General features: G+C 32.2%; 2 protein-coding genes across 2 annotated transcripts; one reads left to right on the top strand and one right to left on the bottom strand.

Moving 5' to 3' along the window:
• The first annotated feature begins 1,060 nt into the window (after positions 1-1,060).
• LOC25495437 (disease resistance protein RUN1) lies at positions 1,061-6,196 on the top strand. Its single transcript, XM_013595660.3, has 5 exons — positions 1,061-1,722; positions 1,923-3,141; positions 3,365-3,637; positions 3,969-4,799; positions 5,175-6,196. Exons 1-5 carry the CDS (start codon positions 1,139-1,141, stop codon positions 5,643-5,645), a joined length of 3,378 nt encoding a protein of 1,125 aa, XP_013451114.1. The 5' UTR covers positions 1,061-1,138; the 3' UTR covers positions 5,646-6,196.
• Positions 6,197-8,405: 2,209 nt separating this feature from the next.
• LOC25495436 (adhesive plaque matrix protein) lies at positions 8,406-10,353 on the bottom strand. Its single transcript, XM_013595658.3, has 2 exons — positions 10,113-10,353; positions 8,406-10,003 (listed from the first exon to the last, which is right to left on the bottom strand). The coding sequence occupies exons 1-2, from the start codon at positions 10,279-10,281 to the stop codon at positions 9,132-9,134; spliced, it is 1,041 nt and encodes a 346-aa protein (XP_013451112.1). The 5' UTR covers positions 10,282-10,353; the 3' UTR covers positions 8,406-9,131.
• Positions 10,354-19,641: the final 9,288 nt, after the last annotated feature.

Genomic DNA, 19,641 nt, shown 5'->3' with positions numbered 1-19,641 from the left:
ATGTTAGTGAAAAAATTAATAAATATTGTAATAATATTATAAAAGATACAAATAATTTAAGACAATTATTAAAAAAAATTGAGACAAGAAAAAATAGGAAAAAAGACATTTGTTGTGAAATAGCTGTCCTACCTAATCTTTGATACAAAAACAATGCATAAATATACTTTCATTGTCCTTTTCTTGAACTAAATATATTAGAAATGGTTCACTTATCAATGCATGGAATGACAAAGAGAAATGATATTTGAATAACCATTTTTTACAATTTTTGTGATAATTTTATTTCTCATATTCACATTATGTTTTTACTTTTTCTCTCTATTGTTTTGATTTTTGTGTCAATACCTCATTTCCTTTGTAAAATTTAGGTTGTCTCAAAAGTTGTCACATACATGAATGTTTAAATAACACAACTCAACTACAAATCTATTCAAAACCAATGTTGAGTACACATACAAAAAACAACCTCTCAAGTTGAAGTACCACTGCAAAAATTAGAGCATTCACAATGGTAGTACAGTAATAAAGACTCCTTAAATGGACTCCACGTGTAGATATCATTTGTTTATAATTTTTTAATGAAAGTACATATTAATAACTCAATAACAATACATTAATAAGGACTTAAATTAAAAGTACTTAAATATATCTCACTATCTTAAATATGTCACACTAATAACGACTCAAATTTAAAGTACTTAAAATATTATTTCTTTTGCAAGTGGGATCAACTAGTATATATTTTTGGCTTAATACATCCCCCGATCCCTTAACTTATTTTATTTTCTCAATTTGATCCCTTAACTATAAAATGATTCGTCCTCGTGAGCTTAGCTGTTATAAACAATGCATAATATATGCAAGGTATGTGGTTGAAACCCCGACTGCCACAAAAAAAAACGACTAAAATGATTCAACTTTAATTTTTTTGAGTAAAGAAAGACAACTTTCACTTTTTTGAGTGGAAAAAAAAAAAAACTATTATTTTCATTTTCTTTCGCTGTGCACACCAATAAAGGCGCACTCAGCTTTTGCCTTTCACGTGGATCTTAAGCTAATAGAGTTCATCCTCGCTTTCCTTCAAAGCCCATTTACATAGTTTTTGATCTTAAGCTATCTGCCTTTGAGTGTAGTTATGGACATTGTTGGAGCGATCCTAGGAGGTTTCAAAGAGGGTTTAATAGATGTTTTAAAATTTGGTCCCACCCGTGCCTCTGAAACAAACACAGAGACTTTGGACAGAGAGACTTTGGACAGAGGATTGTTAAGGAGCAATGACGTGTTCTTAAGTTTTCGAGGGGAAGACACCCGTGCTTCAATCGTTTCACATCTATATGCTTCTCTTCTAAATGCTGGAGTTTTCGTTTTTATGGACGATGATTCACTTCCAAGAGGAGATCACATTGCAACATCACTACTACAAGCAATCGAAGAGTCTATAATTTCTGTTATAGTTTTCTCAAAAAACTATGCAGATTCGTCGTGGTGTTTGAATGAGTTGGTTAAAATAATGGAGTGTCGCAGAACTATAGGGCAGATAGTGTTGCCGGTGTTCTATGATGTTGATCCTTCAGATGTACGACACCAAACAGGTGAGTTTGGAAAAGCGTTCCAAAGTCTCTTGAGCAGAATTTCAAAGAAGACAGACAAGTCGCTGAAATGGAGAGACGCGCTTAGTGAGGTTGCTGGGCTTGCTGGCTTTGTAGTTCCAAATTTCAGGTAGTTTCATTCAACTATTGCAATCATTCAGAGGCTTAAACTCATTTTTGGTTCCCTAAATTTGTTAAAATTATAATTTTGCCCCCGATTAATAAAACAACATTTTTGTCCTCTAACTTTGCCCCATTTTGCAATAAAAAAAGAGGGGGGGGGGTTCTTATCCAATCATTAATCCTCTCTTTTGGTTGTTTTTGAAATAGGAACGAAAGTGAGGCTATAAAAGATATTGTCAAAAAAGTTGTGCGTTTGCTAGACAAGAAAGACTTGTTTGTTGCTAATCATTCAGTGGGAGTTGAACCTCGAGTGCAAGATATGATGCAATTGTTAGATAAAGAAATACAGCAAGATGTAGGCTTTGAATATTCAGAAGATATAGACTTTGAATATTTTGAAGATATACTTCACCTGCCAGACATCCAACAATCATCCCTACAAAAAAAAGACATCCAACAATCTAATAATGTTCGACTAATAGGGATGTGGGGCATGGGAGGAATTGGCAAAACCACCATTGCAAAAGCCATTTACAATAAAATTGGCCGCAATTTTGAAGGAAGGAGCTTCCTTGCAAATATAAGGGAAGTTTGGATGCAAAATGTTGGACAAGTATCTTTACAGCAACAACTTCTCTCCGATATTTGCAAAGAAACAACGACCAATATACAAAACATTGATGCAGGAAAAAATACATTAATGGATAGACTCTGCCATAAAAAGGTACTTATTGTACTGGATGATGTGAGTACATCTGATCAATTGAATGCTTTGTGTGGATCTTGTGAATGGTTTGGTCCCGGCAGTAGAATAATTATAACAACTAGAGATAAGCATATACTTAAAGAGATAGGAGTTTACCAAGTATATGAAATGAAAGAGATGAATGAAAATGAATCAATGGAGCTCTTTAGTTGGCATGCTTTCAAGCAAGCAAGACCCAAGAAAGATTTTGCTGCATTGTCCAAAAATGTAGTTGAGTATTCTGGGGGATTGCCACTAGCTTTGGAAGTCCTTGGGTCACATTTATTTGACAGGATGGTAACAGAATGGGAGAGCGTATTGAACAAACTCAAAGCAATTCCTAATCATCAAGTACAAAAAAAGTTAAGAATAAGCTATGATGGTTTAAGTGATTATACGGAGAAAGAAATATTCCTTGACGTGGCTTGTTTCTTTATTGGGATGGTTCGAAATGATGTTGTACATATATTAGATGGTTGTGATCTTTATGCAGGAATTGGAATAAATGTCCTTGTGGAGCGAAGCCTTGTGACTGTTGATGATAGGAACAGGCTTAGAATGCATGATTTGTTGCGAGATATGGGAAGAGAAATCGTTCGTGAGAAATCGCAAAAAAATATTGATGAGTGTAGCAGGTTGTGGTCTAGTAAGAATGTGCTTCATGTATTATCAAAACGAACGGTAGGCACTTCATATTCATTTTTCTTTCTATTTTGGACTTACAGAATCTAAGGCTTAAGGAAGTGAAACAATCATTTATGTGTAAATTTTTGACACTCTTTAATTTTGGTGACTATCACAAGAACATACAAAATTAGTTTTGTTGTGATTACAAAATTTGTTTAATCGTGAATCATTTTTATATGATTTCAAAATTGGTTTGATTGTGAATAATTTTTCATAGGGAACAAAAGTTGAGGGACTGAGTTTGAAGTTGCCAAGAGCTAATGTACAATGTTTTAATACTGAAGCATTTGAGAAGATGGAAAAACTGAGATTGTTTCAACTTGCTGGAGTAGAACTTGATGGGAATTTTGATAAACTTTCAAAAAATCTGAGATGGTTTTCTTGGGATGGATTTCCTTTAACATCCATCCCTTCAAGCTTTTATCAAGGAAATTTAGTTTCCCTTGAGTTAGAAAACAGCAACGTCAAATTTCTATGGAAAAAGGCACAGGTAATGATTTTGACATAATCAAAGGAATTCGGCAATCGGTTATTAGATGATAGTGTAAATAAGTTTTACACTAAGCATGAATTAAAATTAATTTTTTTGGAGATTACCTCATCAGAAGAGTTTTATTTATATCTCCATCATAAAAACTCCTTTAACTAGTGCATGATTAACAAATAATCATGCCATAAACTTGCGCAGAATACTATGTAGTCTTATTTCAAAGATTATGCAAAAGTAGTACAAAACCAATTTATTAATGAAAGGGTTTTCCTATCATTTATTTTTTGAAGCTTCTTACATAAGTTTCTCTTTAATATTTATATTCTTGTAGATGATGGAGAAGCTTAAAATTCTCAATCTTAGTCACTCTCATTATCTGACACAGACCCCAGACTTTTCAATCATGCCTAATCTTGAAAAGCTAATACTCAAAGATTGTCCAAGGTTGCGTGAGGTTTCCCATAGCATTGGACATCTCGACAAAATTCTTCTGATAAATTTGGAAGATTGTATTAGCCTTTCTAACCTTCCAAGAAGCATCTATAAGTTGAAATCTCTGAAAACTCTCATTCTTTCCGGGTGTTCAATGATTAACAAGTTGGAAGAGGACTTGGAACAAATGGAATCTTTAACCACTCTGCTTGCAAATGACACTGGAATAACAAGTGTGCCCTTTTCAATTGTAAGGTCAAAAAGCATTGGGTATATTTCTCTGTGCGGACATGAAGGATTCTCACGTGATATATTTCCATCTATCATTTGGTCTTGGATGTCACCAACAAGTGCTCTTTCATCCCCCTTTGAAACATCTGCTGCCATGTCATCTCTTGTTTCTTTAGATATACCATGTAGTAGTTCTCAGGAACTGTCATCTATTTCCAACCACCTTTCAAGGCTTCGAAGTCTATGGGTAGAGTGTGGTTCAGAACTTCAACTTTCTGAAGATGCAAAAATCATTTTGGATGCTTTATACGCCACAATTTCTAAGGAAATGGATTCGACTTCAGCTACTTCTAAAGTATCAAACATGAAAACTTCTGCATTAGTTCAACACTGCAGTCAATTGCGTGCTTTCGAATCAAAAAATTTGTTGAAGTCTGTTCTGTTACAACTGGGAATGAATTCCGAAGTCACCAATAATCTGAAAGAAAACATTTTAAAGGTTTGTTTTTTATACTAATTACATTTGGATTCTTTCTTGTAAGTCTATAACTCTTAAAAAAACTTGCATCTAATGTAAGTCTGCTGAATCCTAAACATTTTAAAATGATTTGCGACTACACACACTGCACACTTTAGTTAGTGGTACAATTTTGTTGTTATTATCAAAAGAATAAAGAAACCCTCAATTTTATTCTTGTTGTATGGTATTTTAACCTCGACTGGCAGAGTGTTCTATGAACCCGGATTTTTTTTTTCCTGCATAACTCAATAATACAAGAATGATTAGTTATCCTATGGAGAAAAATTATATATCTATTTGTTGAGTGACATAAATAAATTGCTAAAAAAACTGAGTCTGTTTTTACTTTTACAGAATATGGATGAGAATGGGTGTGGTGGTTGTTTGTTTCCTAGTGATAGTTGTCCAGATTGGTTAACCTTCAATTGCGAAGGTTCTTCGGTAATGTTTGAAGTCCCTCAAGTGGAAGGGCGCACTTTAAAGACATTGATGATATGCATCGACTATTCTACAACCCTGGATAACATAACATCAAATGGCCTTGCAAACTTGTTGGTGAAGAATTACACAAAAGCCACCATTCAGCTTTATAAGAGCGAGGCATTAGTCTCCTTTGAAGATGAAGAGGGACAGAGAGTAGTATCAAGTATAGAACCTTGTAACAAAGTGGAGGTTGTTTCTGTTTTTGAGAACGGTTTCATTGTGAAGAAAACAACAGTTTATCTCGTATATGATGAACCAATTCGTGAAAATATGGAGCAATGTCAAGAACAAGAAGAAAATGATATTGTGTGTAGTAGTGGTGATGAAGATGAATGCTATTAAGAGAGGTCTCTTCTAATGCACAAGATTACAATGTCATTGTTGGTAGTAGTGGTGATGAAAATGAATGTGTTGTCAGAAATGTCTCTCCTCAAGTGGCTCTGGCTCCTATGGAGGATTTAAAACATAACAGAAGGAAGAAAATTTTCAAGTGGAGATGGAAGACGGTTAAACATTGGTTTTGTAAAAGTTAACGCAGTTTTATGAATACCTCCAATTGGTGCTGCTTGTTGTGTTTGATCGATCAAATAAAGTTAAATTAGGTTTTGAACTGTGGAATGAAGGTCTTATGCGCAAGTTGGTAGCTACTAATTCTCTGGCTTCTGAAACATGAGATTTTGGGGAAGGTAAAGATTCAGCTTGATTGCAAAGCTGTTAATCTTCTAATGAGGTTTCTAGTTTTCTGTATAATCTAATAATTGGTCTTGTTACTTAATGTGTGCCTTTGGTGCATTTTTCTGCTGTTAGGCTTTACAAATTCCATTGTTTTGTAAAATATGTGTTTATGGGTTACATTATTGTAAAATAATGGATGAAAAAGTTTTGAGCACTCATCAGCTGTGCACATAAAAAGGAATGACAAAAGTTTTCTAAAATAAGCACAACATTTCTAATCAAGGCTGCTCCTCAAACCTGTTTTGCATATTAATATCCCCATAAAAAAAAAAAAAAAATCTTCAATAAAGTAGATGCGACAATGATTAAAATATTGAAAGTATTACTATATACACTGTTTGTAACGCAGTAAACTTTAATTCATCAAAAAGAAATATACAGAACTATAGTTAATTGTTTTAGTCATAGAGGTAGGCATCATTAACCAAACTGCATGAGCAAAAATTGTGTCGCATTATCTTGTGATTTTCGTTTCTTTTCTTCTTCTATTACTCGATGTTGCTTTAACAAAAACTAAATTAAATGTAAATATTGTAAACAAAAAAAATTACAATCTCTTCCTCCTCCTCCATCGTTAAGACTTCAAAAATTCGACCTGGATATAATCTTGATACCCAAGAAACCAATGATTGCAAGGATCTAATGAAACCAATCTAAAACAAGCAACAAACCAGACTAATGACAGGAAATGGTATGAAGGTAAGAAGACAATTTTCAATCTTAAAGACAAATGTTATGGTTAATGAATCGTCACACAGCAAATTAGAATCTTTCAAAACTCTTTGTGAATACAAAAATTCACCGGATAAAATCTAGAAACTGCAGCCAAAATTGGAAAACAATTGTTGGTAATCACCATAAGAAATTTTATGAATATAACTGATAAATTTAAGGACATTCAGATGAAAGAAATTTGATGTGAAATTTTAATTGTTCTAAGTTAGTTAGTCCTGTGGTGTAAATTAATTAAGATTGAGCACCTAAATATAATTAAGGCAATATTACATTATGGGTCCTTTATCTTATTTATTTGTAACACTTTAGTCCTTTATCTTTATTTTTTTCCTGTTTAGGTCCTTTATCTCTCTTAAAAGCACATATACATTTTTTTCGCATTTTTTTTTTATTAAAAAATACATAATTTTATTTTTAAAAATATATTTTTATTAAAACCGATAAAAAATCCAAAAATATGATGAAGATGTTCATCATCTTCATCTTCTTCCTTTGAATCTTCATCATCTTCCTTAAATAAAAAAAAAATTCTACTAAAATATATTTTCAAATATCGTGAATTAATATTATATTCACCTCAAATCTTCTTTTAAACACAAAAATCAAAACCTTAATTTCACAAATGTTGCAAGGCGGATGGTGGAGGCTTAGTCACCGGAGGAAGGGTTAGGCTTTACGAAAGTTAAAATTGTTCTGGAAACAACAAAATTGATGTGCAAAGCTGCTCTCAATTTTGGGGTTAGCGTGACAATTTATATAACTAAATCTTTTTTTTTTTTTTGTGATGAAACTAAATCTCTTTCTCTATAGGGTTTTGATTTTTGTGTTTAAAAGAAGATTTGAGGTGAATATAACATTAATTCATTAATTCATGATATTTGGAGATATATTTGTGTAGAATTTTTTTTGATTCAATGAAGATGATGAAGATTCAAAGGAAGAAGATGAAGATGATGAACATCTTCATCATATTTCTGGATTTGTGTCATTTTTAATAAAAATATATTTTAAAAAATAAAATTATGTATTTTTTTAATAAAAAAAATGAGAAAAAGGATGTGTATGTGCTTTTATAAGAGATAAAAGACCTAAGCGGAAAAAAAAAAATATAAAGGACCCAAATGTAACAAATAAATAAGATAAAAGACCTCTAATATAATCATGTCTATAATTAAATAAAAATTAAAAGTATTAAAAGTTACCTTATGATTATAATTGATTCTTTTTTTAGAAAAAAATTGACTCATTTATGACATTTAATATTACCAATGTATATTACATTTTGATTGGTTGATATCATGAGAGAGAAAATACCCTCTAAACAAAAGAGGGTAATCTAGAAAAAACTATAGAATCTACGTATATTTTGGATGGAGATTTTCATATCCAAATATGCCTAATCTAATCAATATAGCATTGCCGTTACTCCCAAGTGTAGAGTGGATCCTGTACGGTCCTAGTGCAATAATTGTGGGAATGAAAGGACCAAACATGTTAAAAGTAACTATATATGGGTATGATTTATTTCCCAACAATATAAAGGATTAAGGTTGGTCTACTTTTAAAAGAGATAGAATATTTAAGTATATAAAATATGGTACAATTTTGTCCAATATAAATCAAAACCACTCATTTCCAATTATCATCTTTCATTATTCACATGGATGCATAGTAGCACTATCATTGTACAACATAATATACCACTCTTTAATAAAACATTTGGATTATGGTTCTAAATTCTTACATTTCCACACATTTCTGCATTTGGTCTTTCTCATTAACTTGGCCCAGACATATAGTCTTCACTCTTCAGCAACTTTTGTTCAAGTATTGAAATAATATTCATATCACACTCATAATTCATAATAGTACATTTATAGAGCAATTCAAGGGTAGAAATTACACACTCAAAAATTACTAGAAAATCTCTAAGATAACAATATTCTTGTATCTATTACTAATTACAAACATAGCAATAATGTATCAACATTTTTTTTGCTTAAGTCACTACATATGTGACATAATCATCCCCATATTTAGAGAACTATACTATATCATAATCATAGTTTCAAATTGCACTCACAGTTATACTGTAAACCTTTATATTGCAGCCTTGCAGGAATGTAGCCGCAATTGTCATTCCAATGCCGTTGTGGAGACCTCTAAAACTGTTAAGTTGCAGCTGCAGATTGCAATTTACAACTATAATATTATATACTCCATCTGGTCTTATTTATAAGAAACATTTGGGTCAGCAAAATATGATGTAACTTGTTAATAATTTGGTCCAAATACATCAACTTTTGTTGACCCAAATGTTTTTTATTAATAGAACCAGAAGGAATAATATGTTAATAATCAAGGAGAGAAATTACTTGAAGAAGTAGGGGGTGAGCCAGGGCTAAGAGGTGGTGGGAACAGTGGAGGAAAAGGAAGTAAGGGAGCAGGAAAAATTGATTTTGGTGGTGGCGGCGGCGGTGGTGATGGAGTTAAACCTGGTATTACTATTGGTGGAAAAGGAAATGATGGTGGTGGACTTGATGGTGGAGGCTGAAATGGATTTGGAATGAGTGGTGGAGGACTTGCTGGGGGAGGTTGAAATGGATTAGGAATAAGTGGTGGATTTGATGGAGGAGGTTGAAATGGATTTGGAATAAGTGGTGGACTTGGTGGTTGAAATGGATTAGGAATCAAGGGTGGACTTGGTGGTTGAAATGGATTTGGAATCAAAGGTGGTGGTTGCAAAGGGTTAGGAATCAAAGGTGGAGGTTGAAGTGGATTAGGGATAATAGGTGGTGGAAAAAAAGGGTTTGGAGGAAAAAAGAAGAAATCTTCAACTTCATTAGGTACTTTATTTTTGCTTGAAAATTTTGATTGTTCCAAATTTTTCACATAACTATGTTGTTTCTTAAGGTTATGAATACTATGTTTTTTGTCACAAAATTTTGGTTTTTTTATAGGCTTGAATGAGAAAATCCCAGCTGAAAAAATGTGTTCTTGTTGCAACTTTTTCTTTAGGCTTAGTGAAGATGAAGTAGAAGTTGAGGCTATAGCACAATTTGGTTCATTACTACTTAACAACTTAAAATTACACCCTTTGATTCTCTTCACATGTTTCTTCACTAAGAAAGGTAGTTTCACTTTGAATTCTCCATGTTCATTTGTTTTCACTTCTTTATAGAATCTTGGTTTTGTTTTTCCTATTTTGCATTCAACAGCTATTGATGCACCTATACATAAAAACAAGGACAAAATAAAATATGATAAGGTTTAGAAAAATTTTACAACATTTTAAGAGATATAAAATTGAAGTACCCTTTTGAGGTTGAAATGGATTACCTGAAATGAAGTGGCTGTTTAGAGAGAAAGCTTGTTGAAAACATGTGTCACAGTAGACAGTGCCAACTACAACAGGTGAAGGAAGAAGCTTCTTGTTGTCATGGTTTGCTTCTGAAAAATTAGTACCAAATGTGAGACTGAGAAACAGAATTGTAAGGAACCAAGACATTGTGATGAGGTTTGAGTTTTCAGAAATAATGTCTTCTTGTGAAGGGAATGCAAATTTGTATTGTGCTTTTAAATAAATAATGAAGGTCTATATAAATATATTTAAGACACTATTTCTCAATCATATGTCACATCAGTAATAAGAGTTTGATCTTTTAACTTCAACTAACTTGAGTTCAAATCTCTTCAGAAACGACCGTAAAATGGTTACTTGTTCTACTTTACTTAGTAATACCCATTGTTTGAATATGAACTATTCCACTAACCGATATTGGGTCTAGCGAATAGGTAGTAACCCATAATGTGGCGAACTAAAATTTGAATTCCGAGGGAGAGAGTTATCCACATTTAGGGATTTGGATTGCATGCAGTCAAAATCTCGTGCATTAACACAGTTGACACATCGATAGTTGTTGAATTAAGATCGGACGTTGCAGGTTTTGAATACATTTTAAAATCTATAATATTGAGGTTGAAATTTGACTTGTCCGATTTTAATCGAAGAACCAGGAATGTACCGAGTGTGTAATTACATGATATGTTTTGAGTGCACACAAACGAAATTTCACATTTAGTGTAACACAATGCCTCAAATAGGGTTAACTATCGTGCAAGAAACTTGTTGAAAACAAAAATAGAATCTAGTCCTCTATCTTTTTACTGCTCTTTGTTTCTTCTAGCTGTCTATGAAAACAATCTAAATAATAAGATTTTGTAGACTAGTTTCCTTTAGCTGTCTATGATAAAGACAATCAAATTAAATTAGGGTTTGTGTAAATACCTAAATAAGAAAGACTATTTTGTGCAATCATGCTAATACCTATAATCTTTAACTAATTAAAAAATGTGGTTTCAGGTTTGTTTTCTTAAACAATGTATTACAAAATGTTATATTATTTTACTATTCAACAATATATTACAATTTCATAATCTTATATGATTATACTATTCAACTTTTGTAAAAAAAAAAAGATTTTACTATTCAACTATGTATCACCTATAAAGCACGGACACAAACACAGACAACGACATGTACCGGTATAGTCCTAATCCAATGAGTATCCATATTTTATAATGTATCTCAAAAATTGAAAATGTAATAATAGAAAAACACAAGCATACCTACTAGATAGATAAGTATTTAAAAGTAGTTTTATTTTTCAGGAAAAATCCAAAAAGTTTACCAAGTATATTTTGGAAGTTTGTTCCTAGTTGATGTGGATGCATAAGAATAATTGAATTTGAATCACTGTTTGATCACGGGATAGATAGAGGAACCACATACTCTAGAGTATGATATCTGACAATTCTTATATGCAAGACACGTAGGAACTTCTTAGCATGACATGTGAAATATATTATACAGTTATGCATGTGAATATATTAGTAATAGTACTATGCATAAATTATAACTGTTTTTGGAAGTTTATGTTTGGTTTGTGACTAGCATCTAATAATGTTGAAAAATAAGAGTGGAAAGAAGATAATGTTGTTGTTGCTAGAAGAGATTTATGATTGCATAAGTCATACAAAATACAAAAATATATTTTGATATTTTCCATTATGGACAAATATGTGACAAGATGCTTTTATAAAGGGGTTTGACAAATCTTTGCATATGAATTTTATGTGAAAAGAAAACCTAAAGCTCATTAAACATGACATGAAGGAATGACATAGATCACATTGTCAGAATATGGAACAGCGTATTAAAGTGGCAAATGATGAGGTGAAGAGGCTTGATCTTCTGGGTGAAAGGAGTGGCCCTAAGTGATGCAGAGATGGACTGTAGGAGTCATTGTGCTTATGTAGGCTCTCTTTGGTAAAAATAGTGGATGATTGATAAGCTAGCTGATAGCTTATAGCTGATGAACTACTTGAAGTGTTTGATAAAATTAGCAGTTCAATTAACTGATAGATGTAAAATTACATGAAATGACATTTTTAATTCAAAGTTTATACCAATTAATTTTAAAGAATTTAAAAATTAAAAATTGTTAATTTAATATTATTATTAAATTAATTTTTAATTCCTAAATGTTAATTTATATTTATATTCATTTGCCTAAAAAAATTATATAAGATGTAAAAAAGTTTAAACGTAACAATAAATAAAATATAGTTTGTACAAATATATATATATAGTGAAGGTAAACGTAACATTCTCATTTTTTTTTCTATGGAGAAAATTATTGTCCTTGTTCTTATTCTCTACAATTTTGATGTATCACACAAAAATAACGTGTCATTTCGCAAAAAAAAGGTGACATTAAATATTGAAATAGTCCCACAAAAAAAAACGTAACAATTGTAATGAAAAAAACTTACGTAACGGTAAAAAAAATATCTTTTTCTATTGAGAAAAAAAAAGGATCTTTCATTCATAAAAAAAAATAGCATTCATATTTAAAACATATGTATTTTACTTTATAATATAATAAATGATTAAAGGTAAAAAATGAAATTTAGTTAGAATAATAAGGGTAAAACTGGAATTAAAAGTGAGAAGCTATAAGTTATAAGCTCAAACGCTACTTGGAATAGCTTCTGAAAAATAGCTTATAAGCTCGTGAAATAAGCTATAAGCTCATGGTGAAAAAGTGTTGCCAAACAGAGCTTTTTTTGTCAAAAGAACTTATAAGTTATAAGCTCTTTTTTGGATGTTACCAAACAGACCCGTAGTAGTATTGTGTATATTTGGTTCCATTTTTACATGGACTAAAATTGAGTGCGGGGTGTAGAATTGATTCTGATATGTTTGCTTATTTTCGAGTAGAATTGTTTTTGTCTTGAGAGTTGATTACAAGAGTCTAGAGTTTAGGGTTCTCAGTTGTATTTAAGTTTATTTTTTCTTTTGCTTTATGTAAAAACATGTCACTTATTTTAATATAATGTCTTAATTCAATTTTGAAATTTTTTCACTAAAACTGAAATTTTAAAACCTTAGTTGTTACATAGTACTAGTAGAAAATATACATTCATGCCCAAAAACAATATCATTTAGGTCATTGATAGTAGATGCAAAACTATTCGTCGACAATTTAACCCAACAATCTTCACCTTGTCTCCCACATTCTTACAACCAACAAAACACGTATCTTCCTGATTGTACTGCCGGTAAAACTTTCAATTCATGTTGAATAGGTATGGATATAGGGTACGGTATTTGGTATGATATAAGTACGAGAATATGAAAATTTCAAAAAATAAAAGAGTAGGGCAACGTAACTTTGCTTATGTGGTATTCTTGCTTTGCTCGTATCATAACACCTTGGATTCTATAAATATCATGGCTACCTTGATGAGTTGGTCAATGATTTACAAGACTTTGTGCCAAATAATGTTAACAATACTCTAAAACTCCAAGCCCAAAAGGTTTAACGATAGAATGAGGGTACCAAACAAACATCTTTCATGTAACAATAAAGTTGTGGTAAAATTTGTCCATTTTGCTGAAAATAAAATGTTATTTGACAATAAAAAAAAGAGATCGCTCCAATGGATCACGCTACAGTTCATTTTAAAGGAAATTATCAATTTCGTAAAATAGGGCATAAGATTAGTTGAAGAGGGAACCTATATGATAGTTTATGAGCTTTCTCACTCCACGACTACATGAATATGAATTTCGAAGTTCAGGAGGTACCGAATATTGTATGATTTGTTTGATTAACCAAACAAACCATACACTATTAGATACTAAAGAACTCCTCAACTATTATCCATACAGTCTTTGAACAAAATGACTCATGAGCTACTACTACTCATCCGCCCTATACTACCACTCATACATCCTCTTTTGAAAAGTTGATAATTTGCTTTGAATTGCCCTCGCGCTTACTCGAATTGAGGATCTCCTTTTTTGTATTGTCAAGTAGTGTTTCATTTTAAGCAAGGTTGATAAGTTGTATCATAGCTTTCTTGGTACAAGAGACGATTTTGTTTGGTACCAAATTTTATTGTTAAGCTTTTAAGCTTGGACTTATAGAGTGTAATATCAATATTTTGCACATAATCTTGTAAAACATCTAACCAGTCACCTCGGAAGTTATTCCATCTACAACAAGTATACAATATTGTAAAGAATCCAACCATTCATCCACTAATTTCCTTCTAAGAAAGGACATTCACATTTTCAAAAAGGTTAGAAGATAATTGTAGACTGCATCAATGCTTACCATGTCGGCCAAAATGGCATGATTCACAAGCTTTCCTTCCTCAAACTCTTCATGCAAAACTATATTTCATTTCATTATATTAGATTATATAAGTAATATGTTTTAATATTTTACTTTACTACGTTGTGACTTAAAATTTGAGGGTTGCAAAGCATGCACCGGTTGCTCGGAAATAATGAAGTTACCACAAAAAATTATGAAAATAGTGAAAACATTGAAAAAATCCTTTAAAATGAAAAAAAAAATGGTCGCTCGCATTAAATTTCAGGTTTGAAATTCTTGAAAACAAATCGAGGGTTGCTCGTAAAACAATAAAGTCGTCACCAAAACTTATTAAAATAGGAAAAACATTGGGAAAAAACCCTTTAAAAAAAATATGGTTCTTGAAACCTGATTTCGAGTTCGGGGATTGATTATGTGCAGGAAAAATATTTGCGTTCTACAGCATTCATTAAAAAAAAGTTTCCTCTAATCTGTTTTTTATTTTATTTTATGGTATCCAGGGTTTGAACCCCGGATTGCATATATTATGCATTGTCTTTACTAGCTGAGCTAAGTTCACGGAGACAATTAGTTGTGCAAGATTTAGTTTAACTTTAAAATACTGTAATTCTCCTTTATTATTGAATGCATATTATCAAGTTTATCCGAAAGTTGATTGATGAACAAGTTTGATTATTCATTTGAATTGTTGATTGCAGAAGTTTAAGATTATCAAATTGTTACAACTCAGACGTCTCAAAATAGGATCAACAAGATGTCACGACACGCACCAACTCCTACTCTTGGCGTCTTAAGAAGTAGCGTTTGTTTAACCGTAATAAAAATCACTTTTTTAAAACAAATAATTTAGTTTGTTTGACATAACTACATAAAAGAGATTTTTTTTTGTTATAAAATTAGTTCAATCTTTTAAACCATTTTTTCTCTATCCTCTAAATTATTTTTTTTTTAGACGCTGCTTTTAACAGCTTCTCATTTGAAGCTTTTTTAAAATTTTTGTTAGATTCTAATTTTTTAAAAAATTTATAACAAACGGATTTAAAACTCTTAAAAGTGATTTTTTTTTTTTTTTTAAAAGTGATTTTTATCTTAAAAAAACAATAATAAACGAGCTCATAATCCTCTAAATTATTTTATGTCAAAATTACTTTTATTAAATAATGAATACCAAATTTGCGATACTTGTCTTCTTAAGTTTGTTATGGCTTTGCGGGAACATCTTTTTAAATAGTCCTACTATAATAATTAGTCATTAACCTAATTGACTCAAGTGCTGCCAAACAAGGGAAGATCAAGTGATTATTGATTACGATGGAAGGAAAATTGAAGTCCTCTACTCCATTTAATCCAAGATACTAGATCTCTTTAATCTTTTTTATTTTATTTTAATTCTACTCTTTTAGTACTTTTAGGGTACTCTTTAAGGATTCATAGTTAAGAAATTATTCATTAAAAAAGTTTAATACTTCAATTTTCAATACATTGAATATATAAATTTCTATAAAAATTTACTATCTAAAGAGTGTCGCTGGTTATATATAGATGCATATATGTATATCTCATGCCTATATATTTTTGTCAAAAAATAAATAAAAAAATCTCATGAACATATCTACATGCATTGTTATTGTTTGTGATAGCATATCAAGTGATTAAGATGGAAGAATATAAATCCTCTATCCCGTGTCTCGTGAGCCTAACTCATTGGTAGGATAATACATTATTATATGCAGGGAGGGATCAGGGTTCGAACCCCACTTATTCACCTTATAAGGTGAATTCTATCCACTAGACTACCTGACAATATATATATATATATATATATATATATATATATATATCCTCTAATCCAGTTAACCCAAGGTACTCAATCCCTTTGATTTACCTTCATATATTTACTATTCTGCGTCTTTTAATTTCTTTAGGTTACACAACAAAACAAAAACTCAAAAATCAATGTATGTATCTAATTATCTCATTAATTTATAGGTTCATGATGAACAACGTAGATGAGAGCTTTCTGCAAGTACTTGTGTCCGCATGCAGGGCAATTATCCATGCTTTTAATTATCTGCGTAGCCCTAAAGATGTCATCATTCGCTGGTAAATTCATTGCACAACATGACACTATAGTGTTGCTCTCACTCTGTGTTTTTGTTTTAGTTTTTCAAATGATACTACTTGTTACACTACAACATCGTTCCAACAACAATGACCACAACAACAATATATTTGCAATCTTATGCGTTCTGTTGCTATCAAGTGTGACATCAATTATAGAAGTCTTTGTAGTTTCGCGTACCGCTGCGGCTATCACTTCTATCCTATGGTGCATCACACTTTCATGGTTTCTCGTCTTTAATTGGGAAGAGATCTCTACTAAAAATGCACCAGGAGAAAGAGAAACACAGATAATGATAGAATATAGTTGTTCAGTTCTTGTAATTGTCTTTATTTTCTACACATTTGTTTTTGGACTGCTAAATTTAAGTTAGTTTAGTTTTTTTTTTTTTTTTGGTACAATATTCTAGTTTTCTTTAATTTCAATTTTCTATTGGTTTTAATGACACATTATTAACCATTTCAATTCTCTATTGTTTTGAATGACAAATTCTTAATCTAATTACACTATGCATCATTCGGATGTTTATTCTTTGAGGAGTTGGTTTTTGTTAATAGTGGCTTTCTTTGTTTTACGGACTATTCAATATATAGTTTCTAATATCGGAAGAAAAAAACTTAAACACGGACCAAATAAATGAGTTTATACACATCCAAGATTTGAGGAATTCGTCTTCACAATTGTACGCAGAGGATACCTAATTTAAAAAATAATAATAAATAATTAACCCCCTTATACGGTGGGGTGCTTCCTTTATTATTTTACTCTTTTTTTATATGTACTGTGCTGTTACCAAAAATAACAAAATTAAACATGGAAACAATGACACTCAATCAAGCGTTCAAGTGAAAGAAACAATAGATCACGTGTTTTGATTTGTAAAACAAAAGAACCAAAATTGATTTAAAACCCTAACTCAATCAAGCTAATCGTTAGAAATAACAAATCTATCTTGCGGCCAGCATTAGTATAGTATTCAGAGAGTTGGTCCATGCCATGAAATTGAATGAAACCAAAAGAAATAACTACTACAAATTGAACATTTAATAACTAGTGCAAATCTCAGTGCTAGGGTTAATGGGCAATGTGATTGGATCATTTAACTAACATTTATAAACGTATAAAACACATTAATAAGCAAGTCATAATCGAATAAAATCAAATAGAGTAACTCTATTCAAAAGTACCGATTGATTACGTTCAAATAGTTGCAGAGAGGGTAATCCAAATGACCTAACCCAAGGATATTAGCTACTCGAATTCAGGGAGGGGGAAGAAGTACTTCAGGGTGGTGGAGGATGATGTGTCACGTTAGAGAAGGGGTGGGAACGGGGTTTGATGATAATTGTAGGTAGGTGGTAGGTAGTGGTCGTAATACTTTCTTTTGGACTGACAATTGGCTGGATGGAATTCCTTTACGCATTCGTTTCAACCGCCTATTTGATTTGTCAATACATAAGGAATGTTCCGTGGAGGATATGGCGGGATTGGGGTGGGAGGAAGGCGGAGGTGGGTGGAGATGGCGACATCGGTTGTTGGCTTGGGAGGAGGATAGTGTGAGGGAGTGTGTGAATTTATTGACTAACGTTATTCTGCAGGAAAATTTACAGAACCACTAGCGTTGGTTGCTTGATCCTATTCATGGCTACTCGGTTAGTGGGACTTATCGCTTTCTAACATCTTTAGAGGATCAGGTGGCTGTTGTTACAAACACAAACGTGTGGCACAAATTGGTTCCTACAAAAGTTTCTCTTTTCACTTGGCGTCTATTGAAAGATAGAATTCCGACAAGGTCAAACTTGGCGCTTCGACATGTTCTTCAAGCTAACGACACTTTGTGTGTTGGAGGACGTGGTTTCATTGAGACGGCGGAGCATCTTGTGTTAGGTTGCGAATTGTTTGGGAAAGTTTGGTATTTATTATGTCAATGGATTGGTTTTTCTTATGTTCTTCCAGGTTCGGTTGTGGATCACTACTATCAGTTTACTCATTTGGCGGGTATGCCACGAGCTTCTCATTTTTATCTTAAGGTTATTTGGCTTGCCTGTGTATGGGCAATATGGAAGGAGAGAAATAACTGTATCTTCAAAAATGTGGTAATTGATCCTTACAATATTGTCGAAAAGGTGAAGTTGGATACTTTTTTATGGCTTTCGTCAAATTCTGTAACAATGGCGTATGGTTTTCATGATTGGTGGAGGCACCCACTTCTTTGTATAGGTGCTGTCTAATGTTATTTATCTTTTTTAGTTGACTGTGTCATGCGTGTGTGCCCGTCACCTAGTTACTGTATCAGACTTTGAGTGATTCATCGCTTTTAGTACACCTTGTGCGGGGTGAATCACTTCTCTTTTGTGCAATATATTCCATTTTGATTTGTTCAAAAAAAAAAAAAATCCTCGCCTCTAGGATGCCTCTGGTCGTTGGTAGCCTTCCAAAATCGTGTGATTTCACCTTTTTCCCGTCGTTAGAACGTTTTTTTTTTCTTAAAGTGAGGCAAGGCTTCTATATTTATAGGTGTGTAAAACCCGAATTTTTTGGAACAATATGTGTACGACACACACCAGCTCCTACTCTAGGCGTCTTGGGCAGTAGCAATCTGATCTACTATGGTGGGACCTGTGGCTCGCATGTGGTGTGTCTTAATCAGCAAGTGGCTCCTTTATATTTCTTCATCCCTTGTTTCATTTTTCCTCGCCGAAACATTCGTAATGATTATACTCTAAGAAATCATGTTGATAATCTTGTAAAAAGCATTGCACATACACAAAGTTGTTTGGTTTGTGTTATTTGGCATGTTTCAATGATCATGCATGTTGTGAATCCGGTTAAAACTCACACCAATGAAAACAAAGATGTGTGGAGCAAAAGATAGTGGTAATCAAAGAGTAAAAAGTTTCCCAAGCAACAACAACAAAACCAGCCCTAGTCTAGTGTAGAGCAACACCACAAAGAGAATACAAAGCAAACAATATAAGCAAGAAAGAAAGAACAAACACACCAAAGAGATTGTTGACCCAGTTCAGCCAATATGGCCTAATCTGGGGGAGAGAGCAGC

Source organism: Medicago truncatula, chromosome 6 (assembly GCF_003473485.1).
Source record: "Medicago truncatula cultivar Jemalong A17 chromosome 6, MtrunA17r5.0-ANR, whole genome shotgun sequence".
NCBI classification, from domain to species: Eukaryota; Viridiplantae; Streptophyta; class Magnoliopsida; order Fabales; family Fabaceae; genus Medicago; species Medicago truncatula.
This window is presented reverse-complemented; position numbering and strand designations above follow the sequence as displayed.